Source organism: Equus caballus, chromosome 8 (assembly GCF_041296265.1).
Source record: "Equus caballus isolate H_3958 breed thoroughbred chromosome 8, TB-T2T, whole genome shotgun sequence".
NCBI classification, from domain to species: Eukaryota; Metazoa; Chordata; class Mammalia; order Perissodactyla; family Equidae; genus Equus; species Equus caballus.
In genome coordinates, this window is record NC_091691.1 from 25,095,529 (window position 1) to 25,113,737 (window position 18,209).

Here is an 18,209-nt window from a genome sequence, read left to right on the forward strand (position 1 = left end):
GACTTTAGATATACTGATTTTCCTCCTCTTTCTCTCTCTCTCTCTCTTTAAAAACAGCTTTATTGAAATATAATTCACATACCATACATTTCTTTTTTTTTTTTTTAAGATTTTATTTTTCCTTTTTCTCCCAAAGCCCCCCAGTACATAGTTGTGTATGTTTAGTTGTGGGTCCTTCTAGTTGTGTCATGCTGGATGCCACCTCAGCATGGCTTGATGAGCAGTGCCATGTCTGCGCCCACGATTCGAACTGGCGAAACCCTGGGCCGCCAAAGCAGAGCGCTCGAACTTAACCGCTTGGCCACGGGGCCGGCCCCCATACCATACATTTCATATTCATTTAAAGTGTACTATTCCATGGTTACTGGTATATTGTAATATTAAATTTTTTAAATTGTGGTAAAATACAACATAAAATTTGCCATTCTTATCATTTTTCAATATACAATTCACTGATGTTAATTGCATTCACAATGTTGTGCAACCATCGCCACTGTCTAAGGTGAAAAATCACCTTAAGCAGAAACTGCACCCATTAAGCAGGAACTCCCATTTCTCTCTCCCCGCCGAATGCTGGTAACATCTAATCTGCTTTTTGTCTACATGAATTTACCTGTTCTATATATTGCATCCAAGCAGAATCATACAATATTTATCCTTTTGTGTCTGCCTTTTTTTACTTAGTATAATGTTTTCAAGATGCATCCATGTTGTAGCAAATTCAAACTTTTGAAACTTCTTTCTTATTTCTTCACGGTGTGGATACACCACATTTTGTTTATTTATCTGTGGATGACGTGGGTTGTGTGCAGTTTGTGGGTGTTGTGAATAATGCTGCAGTGAACGTGGATGTGCAATATCTGGTCGAGGCTCTGCCTTCAGTTCCTCTAGCTGTATACCTAGGAGAGGAATTGCTGAGTCATGTAGTAATTCTATATTTAGTTTTTTAAGGAACTGTTCTCTCTTTTTTAATTGTATTTTAGTTTATGCTTTTTTATAAAAACATTTTGGTTTGAGGTATCTTTTAAGGTTATTTAACTCAAATGCCCCTGAATAAGCTAACAATAGCTGTCATTTATTCAGCGCTTACTGTGTGCCGGGAGGCATCATTCCGAGGGTATCACGTATATTATTTAATTGTCACAATAGCGCACCACAGAGGGTGCTGTTACAATTCTCCTTTACAAATGAGGAAACTGGGGCACCACAGTTTCACAATTTGAAATATTGTGAAAGACAGAGAATTGTTTATAGACACTGGCCCTAAAGATGATTGTCTACTCCTTCATAGTGTCTTCAGTTTTTTTCTGTAAGTTTCATTCTAGATAATTCAATTTTTCTTAAAAATTAATTTCTGTTAACTCTGAATTGATTAACTGTCCTAAGATTTGAAATTAATTTTATTTTGGCTCAAGGGTCTTACTAATGTAAAAGATTTTGTAATTAGAAGGACTTTCAGAGTTAACTGATACATTTCATAAAATAGAAAATTACATAGATTTGAGCATCTCTTAATGAAAATTTAAGATTAATGCTGGCAGATTTAACTCCCAACTGTCGAAAGAAGAAATAATTTACCACAAGTTTAATGGACCACTGTTTCTCAAAGTATAGTCCATGGAATCCTAAGGGTCCCTGAGTCCTTTCAGGGGATCTATGAGATTAAAACTATATTTATAGCAATAATAAATTATTTTTTCCATCCATATTCTCTTATGAGAGTACAGTGGTTTTTCAAAGGCTATATGATGTGATGACATCATCGCTCTGAAGGCTAATGGAATGTGTACTTTTATATACTCTTGTGTTTTAAGATTTTCTCAGTTTAATTTCTAATACGGTAAATATTGATGAATATCTCATAAACAAAAGTTTTTTGGGGTCCTCAATTTTTAAGAGTGTAAAGGGGTGCTGGGAACAAAAAGTTTGAGACCTATTGTATTAGACCATAGATATCTTTGTGAAAAGCAGCTGGGGAGTCAGCGTAAGTTAACTCCTCATGTTCTTGTTGAATTTGAAAGTTAGAGGTGTTTTAAAGCAATGATTTCATCTAGGCAGAGTCATAGATATTCACCATGCTACTGTTTATTGAACATTTATTGTCCCAGGTCTACTGGGTAGAGGCCAGAGATGCTGCTAAATATTCTCCTATGCACAGGGCGGCCCCCACAACAACAAATTATCTGGCAAGATTGAGGCATGGCATCAAAGCAAAAGATGTGACTCACTCCCACTGCCTCTTAGTCTCCTCCCCTGGGCTTCAGTAGGATTCTTTTTATTGGATTAGAAAAAGAAGTTCCAGGTCTGGGGTTAGCAGCCAACCAGGATTTCTTTTAGAAAAGAGCAAAGCTGTGTTCTTCAAGCCACCAGGGTAGAATTGCCCAACTCTAATAATCCCTCCTTCCTTCTGCTCAGGGCTCGACAACAGAGGATTATCTGACCCAAAATGTCAGTAGTGCTGAAGTTGAGAAAATCCTGGGTTGTAGTGACATTTTCTTATTTTCCAAACTTTGTATAATATTATTACTTTCATAGCTTGAAATATACAGTCTTAAATTCTTAATTTACAAAGGAGTAGTCTTTGAGGGAGAGGTAATAAAGGGAGGTTTGAGACATAGCAATGATTTCTAACAACAGATAAGCTAAACAGACTTGGGACTTTGTTTTGCTTGCCTTGCTGCAGGAGAACTTTGAGGTCTTTCTTCCCTTTGGGGATTATAGCAATAGTTCCCTGGTGGCAGAGCTCCGTGAACAGTACATTAAAGCTCACGAAGTCGCACAGGCTACACACAAACCTAGGAGCACTGCAGAGCCTGTGGCTGCTGAGAAGAGCCTGAGCACCGAGTCCAAGCTGCACAGACAGGCGCTGGCCCTGCAGGTGTCCCGACAAGAGCTGGAAGCTGAGCTGACCCTGAGGGCCTTAAACAACGGGAATGCTGAAACAGCGCTGAGGAAATGCAGGTGACTTCTGGATCCCCACATTGCACTCTGAACTAACATCTGTTGCCAGTCCTCCTCTTTTTGCTGAGGAAGATTGGCCCTGAGTTAACAGCTGTGCCCATCTTCCTCTATTTTGTACGTGGGGTGCCACCACAGCATGGCTTGATGAGTGGTGCATAGGTCTGTGCCCAGGATCCTAACCTGCAAACCCTGGACTGCCAAAGTGGAATGCCCAGACTTAACCACTACACCACTGGGCCAGCCCCCGTTAGCCTGTTTTAGACGTGAGGGTCAAAAAGTGGTAGCATAGAAGACAAGTAACTAACACTCCATAGTTAGGTAACCTAACCATTGAAATTAGGTTACCTTGTACTCTGAGAGTTAACAGTATCCCAAATGAGTTGAAAAGGAAGCACATTGTATACCATGAAAACATTTTTTTTTTACTTTCTTCTTCTCCCCAAAGCGCCCCCAGTGCATAGTTGTATATTCTCATTGTGGGTGCCTCTGGTTGTGCTATGTGGGATACCGCCTCAGCATGGCCTGATGAGCAGTGCTGTGTCCACACCCGGGATCCAAAACGACAAAACCGTGGGCCGCTGATGCAGAGCACGAGAACTTAACCACTTGGCCACGGGGCCGGCCCTCCTGAAAACATTTTAAAGACATTTTAAATGGTGGTAGTGGTTATATATTTCTCTAAGCAAGATGACTGCTTTTGCATTCACTATGAGTATTCTAACCTGTAACTCTTCCTTTCCTCCAGAGACTTGTTTAAGTATCACTGCAATACCGACACTGGGAAACTGCTGTTTCTGACGTGTCAGAAGCTTTGTCAGATGTTGGCTAATGACGTCCCAATGACGACCCCTGTGGGACTAAATCTTCCTTCTGAGATACATAATCTAGCATGCCAAGCTGCCACCATCTGCAGTCCAGGTGACAAGATTTATAATAGGCATAGTTTTATATCCTCTGGTTCATTTTATGCTTGTCTCCCAAATGCTGTCTCCTTACAGTGGCCGTGTGGCAGCAAGAGAAGAGATCATCGTCTCCATTTTACAAAAGGACAATTATAATTGATTCTCTGTGGGGATTATTGTTTTAAAGTATTTGCAAATATTAATGTCGTTGATCCTATCTATTTTCATAGGATTGTCAAATTCCTTGCCTCCCCACATCTGGTCTTACTTTCCAGCCAAGCTTAAGGAAGAAGTTGAACCGCATCATTTGGGTAGTGAAAGCTATGTGAAAACCTTTCTCTCCGCTTGTGGCCTTCCTTAGAATTTTGATAGTAATTATTAAAAGGTTGTTTTCATTATTCCAAGCACATGAAATATTAGTTTAATGATTTTTCTCCATTTTCTTTCAGATTTTTTATTAGATGCTTTAGAACTGTGTAAATATACTTTAACGGCAGTAGAGCTTTCCAGACAGTGCCAAATGGATGACTGTGGAATTCTAATGAAAGTAAGTTGCTTTTGAATTTGTTTTCCTTAAGCAAAACCCCTGCAGTCCATTATGCACCACTTTTAAATGTAAACTTGCATAGTTTGCAAAAGTACTGAATCTCCTTCCTGTATTTTATTTTAGACTCAAAAACTGCGTAAGGGCTTGAGAGGCGTCTCTTTTCCAGTCACATTTATTGGCTTTAATTTGCTCTATCTTTTGAAACTTTGTGCCCCAAACAAAGCGTCTCTGGATATTGTCCTTATCTTAGAGTAACAATTTAATTTCAAGTGGCATTATTATAAGCCACAGACCAGAAGAAGCAGACTACAGAGTTGTACTTGACCATCAGAACTGTGTTTGGCTCTAATAAATCTGATTCTGCATTCTGCTTGGCGAAGATGGTATCTGTGTTTTGGAGTGTACTTATTTGTGTCTTTTCTGTATGATTTGATATTTAGACTTCTTTTGGAACTCATAAAGATCCATATGAAGAGTGGTCCTATAGTGACTTCTTCAGTGAGGATGGAATAGTTCTCGAGTCACAGATGGTGCTGCCTGTTATTTATGAATTGATTTCATCACTTGTGCCTCTTGCTGGTAAATTTCATGTGTGTCATTTTCTATGTATTTCTGCTTTGTGCAAGTTTAAACTGTAGAGGTTGGAACTAGAACTACACATAGTAATACGGATGAATTTCACAGGCATAATGCTGAGCAAAATTAGCCAGACACTAAAGAATACATACTGTATGATTTCATTTACATACTTTCCAGTACATTCATTTTCGTTCAAGTACAGAACAGGCTATAACGAAGCCATGCTGAAGGAGGTCAAGGTGGTGGTTACCGTTGGGGTGGGTAATGACTAGCAGGGGCAAGAGGGGGCTTCTGGATGCTGGTAATGTTCTATTTCTTAGTCTGGATGCTGTCACAGGGATGTATTCACTTAGTGGAGATTTATCAAGTTGTACACTTATCTGTGTAGTTTTCTCTATTTATACTTAAGTTTTTTAAGTAGCACATTATCTGATAATAGCACGATATTTAAATATCTTTGGGAACGTGTGCTCTGTAAGAGAGTTATTTTATTGTTATTTAATTTACTCTCTTTTGTAGAAAGCAGGAGACATCCCTTGGATTCTGCGAGTTTACCGTACTGCTCCATTAGTGAAGGTATTTGACATGAGAAATGTACACCGTTGTGTTATAATTTTGTACATGCACCAATATAGAAATTCCTTGAAATCCTGAATATGAATCTGACTTAACGTTCTTAATGTAGTTTCTTTGTTATTACTGTTACATTGTTATTCTTCCCAAGAGTCAGGAGAGTGTGTCATTTGGCTTATAATGTTAACTTTTATGAATCTGTTCATAAATTTTGGTTGTCTGAGGTTTTCTTCAGAGAGTGATTTGAGCATCTCAAAATAGGCGGATTACAGTCAAAGTAGTTCATTATCTAGTGGACTTAGTTATTTTCTGGTTTAAATTAAGTCTCATGTTAACTCTCTTATTTATTAACTTTGAGAAATAATTCTATGACCATTACCTGAATTGAAAAGGTGGGCTGTCCGTGAAAACAGTTTGCACTAATATGATCTTTATTTGTTTAAAAACAATCTAAATATTAAGATACTTTCCTCAAATAAAATACTTTTATCATTCTACAGGAGATGGCCTTATTTTACCTATTATAAATTCCATCTCTGCCCTGCTTCAGAACCTTCAGGAATCTAGCCAGTGGGAGCTGGCCCTAAGATTTGTAGTGGGTTCATTTGGTACCTGTCTTCAGCACTCCGTGTCAAACTTTATGAATGCCAGTTTGAGTGAAAAGGTATAGTTACAAGAACAAATACTCTCACTTTGGGTGAATATAGATACAAAAGCACTGCCAAACAAAGGAATTTGGAGTCCACTTTTTCCTGTTTGGCTCTGTAGCAACGAAATGGATGATTTGTCGGATTTAAGAAGCTTTTGTTGAGCATCTGCTAAGATTCAGATGTAGTTCAAGGTTCTGGCACACGTTTCATTCTCGACCTTTACAACAACTCTGAGAGTCTCCATTTTGCAAATGAGGAAGCTCAGATTCAGGGAGATAAAATGAATTACCTGAGGTTTTAGGTCACAATGATAACTCTCATTCCAGCCCAGTGTCCACATTAGGTCAAAACTATCTGCTGTTTGTTTTATTTTGGTCCAAATTATTATAATTATTACCTGACAGCATCACTGAAAAGATTCTAGAAGATAAGCTACTTGTTGATAAGTTGCTTTTGAAGCTTCAGAGGGAATTGTGTTCATGTCTACTCTGTTGATATTTATTAAATGCCAATTTTTTTTAAATTAACTTTATTGAAGTATAGCTTTCAAAATGAAAATGCACGTTTTGAATGTATCAACCAATGTATTCACCTTGTCACTAACACCACAATCAAGATATAGAGTAGGGGCCGGCCTGGTGGCACAGCAGTTAAGTTTGCACGTTCTGCTTCTCGGCGGCCTGGGGTTCACTGGTTCAGATCCCGGGTACGGACATGGCATTGCTTGGCAAAAGCCATGCTGTGGTAGCCATCCCGCGTATAAAGCAGAGGAAGATGGGCATGGATGTTAACTCAGAGCCAGTCTTCCTCAGCAAAAAGAGGAGGATTGGTAGTAGTTAGCTCAGGGCTAATCTTCCAAAAAAAAAAAAAGAAGATATAGAGTATTTTAGGGGCTGCCCTATGGCCAAACAGTGAAGTTCGTGTGCTCCACTTTGGCAGCCCAGGATTTCGCTGGTTTGGATCCTGGGTGCAGACCTAGCACCGCTCGTCAAGCCATGCTGAGGCGGTGTCCCACCTAGCACAGCCAGAAGGAGCTACAACTGGAATATACAACTAGGCACTGGGGGGCTTTGGGGAGAAGAAGGAGGAAAAAAAAAAAGTGGCAACAGATGTTAGCTCAGGTGCCAATTAAAAAAAAAAAGATATAGAGTATTTTAAAAGGTTCCTTTTTGCCCTTTCCCAGTCAACCCTGCTCCCCAACCCCAGCTTTCTGTCATTGTAGATTAAATGCCAATACTTTTTTCATATAATGATGAATTTTCCAAGTTTCTTAATATTTAAGAAAAGTTTTCAGAAGGATGCATAGAGTGGACCTAAAGATTCTTTTGTTCTTTTCTGAAAGTTGTTTGGAACGGCCACATTGGTTAAACCAAAGCATGTTGTTACGGAATTGAAAGAGAAAGCCGTTATGTTTGTTAGGGGAAATGCTACTACACTGTTGCACAAAGTGAGTATTTGTTCTTGGTGAGCTCTTTTTCTTTTGCTCTCTTTGGTTGCTTCTGATTTCTCAGGTTAAGAGTGAGGAGTCGGAGGGAATGTTGGGGATTTGAAGAGAAGTGATAAAATCGTCATGCAGGAGAGAAGAAGGAAGGAGTTCTGTGCCATACAGAACTTGTCATTGTTCCTTTCCTTACATTTATAATAGTGAGAATGGACAGTAAAACTAAAGAAACAAGTCGAAACTATGTTACTATAAATAACTTTTCATGAAACATTTGTTCTTTCATAGGATCTATAGTTAAATTTAGTGACAATCAAGCCTTTAGAGACTGAATTCTGTTTTGATTGTGAAGAATTGCTTCTCCTGGTGCTTTCTTCCCATAGGTATTTAATTGTCGCCTGGTGGATCTTGACTTGGCGTTGGGTTACTGCACTCTCTTACCCCAAAAAGAAGTGTTTGAAAATCTCTGGAAGCTCATAGATAAAGCCTGGCAGAATTATGACAAAATTTTGGTATGACCCAAGGAAGCACACCTTCAGTTCTTGACGTATTAAAGATGTAGGGGAAGAAATAGTTAGTTTTGCCACCAGATCTTAAAGATCTAGCAAAGGAAATGACATACTGACTCACTGGGTTTCTACCAGCTTTTCCTTGACTAGTGATGCAGGCCATAAGTGTTGCTCAACCCAAAGAATTACGATACTTTTTATTTCTTAAAATCTGTATGCAGCCGTAGAACCTCACTTCCTCTATTTACTCTAGTGTGTTTGAAACCTTAGACCTATGAGCCAGTTCTTTTTTAGGACAAGTTTTAACAGATGCAAAACTTCTCTTTGATGTTGTTTGTTTTAAAATTTGGTTTTTGAGGGGTTTGGCTTGTAGGATAACTAAAATTTGGCCTTTTCTTATGAAGGGAAGCCAGACTAAATTTATGGCTTCATAATAAAAGCTGAATAATCTAAATTTTGTGTAAATAATGACTGTGTACTGTGCAATGTGTAACATTCCACATTGTTAGCACAAAGAAAGGTTATGACTTTTATTGTTGAATTTCATCTGAAAGGTGTTAGAGCATATTCTATTTGCAATTGAATTTTAATTCTATTTTAATTTTTTAGGCAATATCTCTGGTGGGCTCTCAGCTGGCCAGTCTCTATCAGGAAATAGAAATGGAGCTTAAGTTCCGTGAACTCAGCACTGATGCCCAGTGGGGTATTCGTCTTGGTAAACTTGGTGTGAGTATTCTTCAGAGTGCCACGAAATTTTATCCATTCTGATAATTACCCAGTTTGAAAATTTAAAACAAAGATCTCACTGTCCTTTACTTGTGGGGAGAGGATGTATATATACTGACTCATAAATTTTAGTTATATTAAGTACATACATTGGTGCTTTCAAAGAAATAAAGACTTTTGCCTCATTTCCTTTTTTCTGTATTTCTAAGGAAATTAGAAGAGACCTGACATTTTCATCTGCTTAGTGTTCTCATTTGTAAGAATATAGCTAGTATTGGCATTTATGCTATTTCAGCCCTAGCCTTTAGCCTCATGCTTCTGTTTTGGACTGCTGTTATTTGCTTAAAGACAATATTAAAATGTATATACAGGTGTACCAAGCTTTAAGAACTCCTACTAGGGAAAAGTAAGTGATCTTTACTTTTCAATTTGCAAAAGCAATCAAACAAAATCCTGTTTTCTTTACTATACATGTAAGACATTTTATTTTATTTGCAAATAGTTGACTTATCAGGAATGGAACTACTTCAGAAATTATATATTTTGAAGCCTAATTCTTATGCAGTAGTGGGATGGGTTTTTACTAACAACCATACTTTACTGACGAAGAGCCAAGGGTTTGTGTGGAGTAAGAGAGACTTGGACCCCCAGCCAGATACACCGAAAGTCTCAGAATGATGGTCGATTTGATAAAAATAAAAGTTGAAGGAGCTATGGAACAATATTTGTCGATAAAAAAGGATAGTAAAAAGGCAAATCACAAAAGTGTCCTTTTTCTGATACATTTCAGTCTAGTGGTTTTTGTTTTGCTCTTTTTCTTTCTAGATTTCTTTCCAGCCAGTTTTCAGGCAACATTTTCTCACCAAGAAAGACCTTATTAAAGCTCTCGTGGAGAATATAGATATGGACACAAGCCTCATTCTGGAATATTGCAGGTAATTCTTTAAACTTTAACGGTATTTTTGCTGTTGGCTTAACAAACTGCTAATTCTTACTAAGGGAACACAGTAATAATGATGATTACCATAAGTGGTCCATAGACCTCTGATGTTTTCTTTTTTTGTTTGTTTTTTGTTTTCTTTCTTTCTTTTTTTTGCTGAGGAAGATTCACCCTGAGCTAACATCTGTGCCAATCTTCCTCTATTTTTTAGTATGTGGGTGGCCAGCACAGCATGGGCACTAACAGAGTGGTATAGGTCTGCGCCTAAGAACTGAACCTGGGCCGCCAAAGCAGAGCGGGCTGAACTTAATCACTAGGCCCCCAGGGCTGGCCCTGATAGTTTCTTTTGCTCACCTCTAAACTGAATAAATCCATAACCAGATTAAATTCTCTTAAGATATCACGTTTTTAATTCTCTGTTTAGTGTTTCCCTAACTTGCCTCATATAAAGCCATCACCTAGGGCACTTGATTAAAAATATAAATTCCTAGACCCCTCTTGGCAGTTCTGACTCAGCAGGTCTAGGCTAAGGCCCAGGAATTGGATCCTTAATAGCCCCAGGTGACTCCCCTGATCAGCAAAGTTTGGGAATATTCTTCTGAGCAATTAAACTTCTTAATCAGATCAACTTAGGGGCAAGGTAATCTTAAATTAAAAATTAGTGAAAAATATGATTTAGGGGGAATTTTAAAAAATAATTTAATAAGTGAATTTTAGAAATTGACAATGTAATTTATAGCTACCGCTTACTGTGATGAGTAGGAGTATATGTGTAATTTATATCTCAGATATTTCTATCTAATAAATATGATGACCAATTTGCTGGCACATTATTAGTTTTAAAGTGCTTTCACGCACATTATCTCGTTTAACTTTTACAATTTTTATTGCACATTATCGCAAGTTTATATTTGAGAGAACAAACTCATATTAGGTGACCTCAAGGTCAAATAATAAGTGACTGCTTCTAAAATACTGGAGGTGTTATATCGCTCGTCCAATTTCTGACAGATTAGTAGAATCTGGGTTATTGATAATGAGGCTGCTTGGTGCATTTCCTCACTAGGCAGGTATCCAGTTCTTTCTCCCTGTGGGTGATGCAGAGTAGAGTAATGACCCTGGCTGTCATCATCCTGAACCTGCGGGTCAAGGACTATGGGCTGCTCTTAGCTCTAAGTGGCTCTGACTTAACTGTACTTTGAAGGAACAGAACTCGGCATTCTCTGGGTTGAACTGCTACAAATCCAGAATGGGGTGTGCACACTCCCTCTTGCTTATTCATTTGAACTCCTGGTAGATTTTTGTGTGTTGTTTTATGGGACTGACCCCTTTTCTGACATGTAAATAGCTACAATGATGTCAAATTCGTTTCACAATCATTGTGCTTACATGGCATTGATGATTTGTATTTGTATGACAGTGACACTTGCCTCACGCAGTCCAGCTGAATAAATTTAGATGACCTTTAGAATTTCAGGGCATGACTTTAAAATGGTCATACTTAAAGCTTTTCTTGATATTTTGGTTATTCTGTATAGAAAATTAAACCATCACTGTCTTGTTAATAAGACTTGCAAAGGCGTTTCAGTTGTCTCTTTGTCTGTACTAACCTAAGTCTTAATTTTTAAATCTTTATTATTTTTTCTAATTCAGGTGAAACTTGTTAAGATAGAGGGCCCACATAATCCTGCCCTTCAGGGATAATCACTGTTAAAAGAGTTTTGCCTACATTTTTAATATTTTTTTCCTATGCATATACTAACATGCATTTTTTAAAATTTATCAAAAACAGGGCCAGCCCTGGTGGCCTAGTGGTTAAGTTTGGTGCGCTCCGCTTCAGTGGCCCAGCTTTGGTTCCCAAGCGCAGACCTACACCACTCGTCTGTCAGTGACCATGCTGTGGCAGTTGCTCACATACAAAAAAAAAAAAAAAAAAAAAAAGGAATATTTGCTACAGCTGTTAGCTTATGATGAATCTTTCTCAACAAAAAAATATCGAAAACAGAATCATACTTTACATACTATTTTATAGCATGTATCATTCATTTAACAAAATGTCTTCCCAGATGTGTTGAACTCCGTGGTATTCCTTTGTATGAATAAGTTGACTAGCCCCTTACTGATGGATAATTGAATTGTTTCCAATTTTTTATATTTTAAATTTTATATTTTAAATATTACAAACAGTTGTTGGAGTGGTATCCTCATATGTGAACCCTGGCTACTTTTGTGAAGTGTATGGAAGTGGAATTCTATTAAAGGACATAAATTTTTTTTAAATTTTAAAGATTGGCACCTGAGCTAACAATTGTTGCTAATCTTTTTTTTCTGCTTTTTCTCCCCAAATCCCCCCCAGTACATAGTTGTATATGTGGGTCCTTCTAGTTGTGGTGTGTGGGATGCTGCCTCAGCGTGGCTTGACAAGCAGTGCCATGTCTGTGCCCACAATCCGAACCGGTGAAACCCCGAGCCACCAAAGCGGAGCGCGTGAACTTAACCACTTGGCCACGGGGCCGGCCCCAAGGACATAAATGTTTTTGATTTTATCATAAATTTACCTCTGTTATTGTGCCAATTTACATACCCACCAAGAATATCTGATTTTTTTTTTAATTTTTTTTTTTTTTTTTTTGAGGAAGATTGGCCCTGAGCTAACATCCATGCCCATCTTCCTCTACTTTATATGTGGGATGCCTGCCACAGCATGGCTTGATAAGCAGAGTGTAGATCCACACCCGGGATCTGAACTGGTGAACCTCGGGCCGCTGAAGCAGAGCATGTGAACTTAACCACCCATGCCACTGGGCCAGCCCCAAGAGTATCTGATTTTTTAAAGGCAATATTTCACTCTGATGACAGGTAGATTATTATGAGACTGGACATTGGAAAAGTTAGATTTCAGTGGTGGGAACACCTACGTAAGTTTTCTGTGAGAAACTTTGTGTGGAAATGCTTGCCTTTGGTGAGATTAGTATGTAACTGAATACTTCTTTTAGCACATTTCAGTTGGATTGTGATGCAGCTCTTCAGCTATTCATTGAAACGCTCCTCCAGAACACTAATGCCAGCCAAAGCCAGGGAGATGCAAGCACAGAATCCACAAGGCAGCAGCATTCCAAACTCCTGGCCAAAGCCATTGAAATGGTTCCTTTACTGACGAGCACAAAAGATTTGGTCATCAGTCTTAGTGGAATACTACATAAGGTAGATGAATGGTGAAATGAGTGTATCAGGTCATTTCTAACATCCCTCCTACTCTTAATTAATTAGATACATAGAGTAACAAATTGGAATTGTAAGTCCCATATTTTTTATAAACTTTTAATTTTGAAATAATTTTAGATTTCTGTGTTTTTAATAGAGTTTAATACAGCAGTTTTCTTGTCTTATAGAAATAGCCTTTTTTTTAGATTTTTGAAAATAGCACACATTTTTTGAAAAAGATCAAACCAGAGAGAAAGATATAAATCAAAATGAGATTTCCCTATAACCCCACTGCCACAGATAAAAATGTTTATAGTTTGGTGACTATCTTAAATATACTACCGTGTTACTCTCTTTTTTCACTTAGCGTATTGTCATTACATGTCAATATATATACATCTATCTTATTTTTGACAAATGCATATTTATTGGTCCACTATATGGATGCACATACTGTATTTAACTAGGCCTTTATGGATGGACATTTAAATTGTTTGTAAATTTTATTATTATAAATTGTTATAGTGAATATCTTCATATATACATATTTTCCCTCTTGTCTGATTTTTTTTAAGATTTTATGAGTTGGAACTTTTAGATCAAGGGGTAGTTTGGTGGAGGAATAAAGGTGGATGAGAAGGGGAAATAAGATTGCAAGACTGCATGAAATACTTCAGTTTTATGTTTTGCCTGTAATTCAGCCAAAAATTATACAAACTTGCTCAAAATTTCTAGGTACTATAGAGATCATCTTCCCACTTTATTCAGTGTTATTATTTATGTGACTTTAGTTGACATTTAAAACATGGAAAAAAAGTAACGCTATGTGGGCAAAAACAAAGAATAAAGAGAATACTTCTTTTCTTTTTATAAGCACGTATAGATGCCACCCAATTCATTCTTGCTTTTAGTATATAGTTAGAGCTAGAGTGGAATCCTTTAAGGAACTTTTACTGGGAGCCCACACTTTTAGTTCTGTCCCTTCTAAGAAAAGGTCAATTTCCTCCGATTCTGATTTCCCATCATAAATGGAAGAAATAGAATTTTAATTTCAAAATCTTGTGAAATTTAGATATGTTTATTCTGTCTAGGTTTTTAGTACCCTAAGAACATCTTTCTTTATTAAAACTATATTGCCTTGTATAGCTTTTTCCTAAAATAGCTTTTGAAACATTTTAAAACATGTATGTTTATTCTAATAGAGCTAATTTTAGAAATGAGGAAAATATTTGTCACTTTTTAAAGAATAATCTAATCTAACATTGTAGTTTACTGAGATTTTTTGTTTGTAATCTCTACTGATGAACATAACTGAATAAAACCATCTGCCAGCCGGATAATGTCTTCTCAAGTTTTGATATATTTTTGTTTTTATACAGTTGGATCCCTATGACTATGACATGATTGAAATTGTCCTGAAAGTTATAGAAAGAGCTGATGAAAAGATAACCAACATTAATATTAATCAGGTATAACACGTATACTATAGATTTTAAAATTGCCTTTATATTTTTATTTGGATCATTAAAAAAATTACAGTTATCTAAATGTCTTTCTAGACTATCCTTTGAGCCCGTCTTAACTCCATGTTTTATTCTAATTCCTTTTCTTTAAAAGGGATATAGAAGTAAAAAGATTTTTCATGCTCTCTATATTTTTTTCATTTATATTAATTCTATTTTTACTTTACTGAGGCAATTTAAATCTCTCCAAGAGTGTGAAGTCATTAAAGGACTGATTGGAAGAATTAAGGCAAAATTATTTGACCACAAAAAAGTATGTGGGACTCATTTAGATTCAGCTTTCCATATTAGTAGGTAGGTCCAGAACTGACGCAATTCTAGTACTTTCCGTAACTTCTTAGTCTTTTCTGAATTTTGGTCACAGTAGCTTTTATATCTTTTTTAAAAATTGAAGAAAAGTACACTGATTCAAAAGGTTACACAAGCCCCAAAAATATAAGATATAAACTTGAGAGGTAAGGGATACGGAGGATTAATTTTAGATCTGCCTATGTATTTATAAATGAAATCAAGTAGGGAACTGCCAAACTCTGATTTACGAAACATCCCACCAACAACAGGGTTCCGTTGGTTTCTCCTAGTATAATTTCTTTAATGATCATATAAATTATGGTTTAGAAGAATAACATTAAAAATAAAACTACAAAAGGTTTTCATCATCTTTATGAAAAGAAGACTGTCTCAGGACTGGAAATCTATGATATAGAGTTAGACGATTTAAAACGTTAGGATTGGTTTAATCTCACAGGAAAATACTTTTTTATTTTAATATAGGCATTGAGTCTTCTGAAACACTTGAAGTCATACAGAAGAATTTCTCCTCCAGTGGACGTAGAATATCAATATATGTTGGAGCATGTGATAACTTTGCCGTCAGCTGCCCAAACTAGGCTGCCTTTTCACCTGATATTCTTTGGCACAGCACAGAACTTCTGGAAAATTCTCTGTATGTTCCTTAACTTCTTATGAATTTTACCAAATAGCCAAAATTTTTTTCTGAAGCAAATCATACTCTCCTTATTTCCTTTCTAGCTACAGAACTCAGTGAAGAATCCTTCCCAACATTGCTCTTAATTTCTAAATTAATGAAGGTAATGGGTTAAAACTTTGTAAGTCCTGTAGTTCATTCAGACCCTGTGTGGAAGGATTTTATGCTGCTTTCATGTAAAACCCTTAAAGACGAGTGTATAAATCAGCCTTAATTTTTCCTTTCCTTTGTTTAAAGTTCTCTTTGGATACTCTGTACATGTCTACAGCCAAACATGTTTTTGAAAAGAAACTAAAGCCAAAGCTCCTGAAGTTAACACAAGCTAAATCCTCAACTCTGATTAACAAGGAAATAACTAGGATCACTCAAACCATCGAATCCTACTTATTATCTATAGTTAACCCGGAGTGGGCTGTAGCTATTGCCATCAGTCTTGCCCAGGATATCCCAGAAGGTATGAATTCTTCCTTTAGCTGGGCTTAAAATGGTTGACTATGTTGTTTTTTGAACTTGTAGTAAAAAAAAAAGTACTACTTTCGTCTCTTTAAGGAGAAGCAGTATGATAGTTTAAAAATGTATGTGCCCTCTCTGCTTGCTTGTGGCTTTGCTGAATGTTGCAAAGCCTTCAGTGAAGTAAGCAAGACTCCTAGCTGCTGCTCAGGGTGCAGGGGTAGAGCACTCTGCAGCTCGTCGGTCGGAGTATAAACTGATGCACGCTTCCTAGTATCCAGTAGTACTTTCAAGGACAAATCCTCAGATGTTCTCGAATAATCAAAGAAGTACACAAACACAGGCCTTTATTGCCATGTTTTTGGTTGTAACAAAAGTTGAAAATAAGTTTTCTTTAAATGCTCATTGGTCAGGAGCTGGTTAAAAAAATAGAGCATATTCATAGAATATAGCTGATTTGGAAAGATATCCAAGATGTCTATTAAGTGAGAATAGCAAATTGTACTATGGTATGTACACACCTGCACACACACACACAGAAAACTTCCAGAAGGAACATAAGAATCTAGGGAATAAGGATAGAAGCTGAAGCGGGGGGCCTCTGTGGACGTTTACTGCCTACTTTGTATCCTTCTATTTAAATTGTTTTTTACTATGAGTGTGCATTTTTATAATTAAAAAGAAAAAACTTGTAATACATTGTCTTGAAAAGACTAAGATTTGCTTATAAATCTTTTCTTTATCTTTTTAGGTTCCTTCAAGATGTCCAGTTTGAAATTCTGTCTATATTTAGCTGAGAGGTGGCTACAGAATATCCCATCTCAGGTGTGTCTGAACTGTGAGATTGAAGGCTCCTTTTTTTTTTTTAATTGCTTTTTCTCCCCAAATCCCCCCAGTACATAGTTGTATATTTTAGTTGTTGGTCCTTCTAGTTGTGGCATGTGGGATGCTGCCTCAGCATGGCCTGACAAGCCGTGCCATGTCCGCGCCCAGGATCCAAACCGGCGAAACCCTGGGCCGAGGAAGCGGAGCATGTGGACTTAACCACTTGGCCACGAGGCCGGCCCCTGAAGGCTCCTTGTTTGTTTGTTTTTTGAGGGAAGATTGGCCCTGAGCTAACATCTCTTGCCAATTTTCCTCTATTTTATGTGGGATGCTGCCACAGCATGGCTTGACAAACAGTGCTATGTCCGTGCCCAGGATCTGAACCTGTGAATCCCAGGCCACTGAAGTGGAGCATGCGAACTTAACCACTATGCCACTGGGCAGGCCCCTCCTCTTTCTTTTTAATTTAAATTGTGCTCACCTAGCATACCTTCTCATTCTGCCCTGGTTACAGGCATTTTCAAGGGTTGGATGCCTAAAATGGAGAAAGAAGGCCAGGGCTTTGTGTAGATACTTAAGGATGTAACTAAGGCAGGGAAGGACCTTGATTGATAAAAGTGGATTCTTAAACTTACTTGAGATTTAGAAAACAAGATTTTCTTTTTGCTTGGAATTTTTTAAAAGGATGAAACACGTGAAAAAGCCGAGGCTTTGCTGAAGAAGCTTCATGTTCAGTACCGGCGATCGGGCACAGAAGCCGTGCTCATAGCCCACAAGCTGAACACTGCAGAATATTTAAGACTGATCGGAAAACCAGCACATCTCATTGTCAGTCTGTATGAACATCCTAGCGTAAATCAAAGAATTCAGAATTCATCAGGCACAGATTATCCTGGTGAGAACAAAAACCCTTTTACCCTTTTCTCAAGGAAAACTATTGTTTTGATTCCCAGTTATCTTGCATTGCAAATCTGTTTTTCTTTTTTTAATTCCTTGTCTTAAATATCTTAGATATTCATGCAGCAGCTAAAGAAATAGCCGAAGTCAATGAAATTAATTTGGAAAAAGTCTGGGATATGTTGTTGGAAAAATGGTTGTGCCCATCCACAAAACCTGGTGAGGTAAGTTCACTCTCTGAGAGTATCTGTGGTTATATCTGTTGTCCCACACTGACGTGATTTTCTAATTAGGAACACAGAATCTTCAAAGAAGGAACTTTTGTTCATTTTAATACCTTCTATTATCTGATGAGTTTTAATGAGATTGTTTACTTTTTGTTTTTGTTTAATTGTTGTTTTGCAGCTATTTTACCTTTTAATGGGTGATTCAAGATGAATTGTTGTATAAAAGAAGTGTCCTACACTTAGACTCAGATTCCTGTGATAAACTTT

General features: G+C 37.3%; 1 protein-coding gene across 1 annotated transcript in view; it reads left to right on the plus strand.

Annotated features, from left to right (window-relative positions):
- Positions 1-18,209, plus strand: part of KNTC1 (kinetochore associated 1) — a 73,807-nt gene that overhangs the window by 40,788 nt on the left and 14,810 nt on the right. The window contains exons 34-51 of the mRNA XM_023647239.2: positions 2,684-2,961; positions 3,707-3,879; positions 4,313-4,410; positions 4,851-4,989; positions 5,509-5,565; positions 6,063-6,226; positions 7,555-7,659; positions 8,037-8,165; positions 8,772-8,888; positions 9,714-9,823; positions 12,825-13,032; positions 14,412-14,501; positions 15,330-15,501; positions 15,588-15,646; positions 15,781-15,997; positions 16,745-16,818; positions 17,503-17,713; positions 17,830-17,939. Of these exons, the coding sequence (XP_023503007.1) occupies positions 2,684-2,961; positions 3,707-3,879; positions 4,313-4,410; positions 4,851-4,989; positions 5,509-5,565; positions 6,063-6,226; positions 7,555-7,659; positions 8,037-8,165; positions 8,772-8,888; positions 9,714-9,823; positions 12,825-13,032; positions 14,412-14,501; positions 15,330-15,501; positions 15,588-15,646; positions 15,781-15,997; positions 16,745-16,818; positions 17,503-17,713; positions 17,830-17,939 (2,511 nt within the window). The remainder of the gene's footprint in view (positions 1-2,683; positions 2,962-3,706; positions 3,880-4,312; positions 4,411-4,850; positions 4,990-5,508; positions 5,566-6,062; positions 6,227-7,554; positions 7,660-8,036; positions 8,166-8,771; positions 8,889-9,713; positions 9,824-12,824; positions 13,033-14,411; positions 14,502-15,329; positions 15,502-15,587; positions 15,647-15,780; positions 15,998-16,744; positions 16,819-17,502; positions 17,714-17,829; positions 17,940-18,209) is intronic.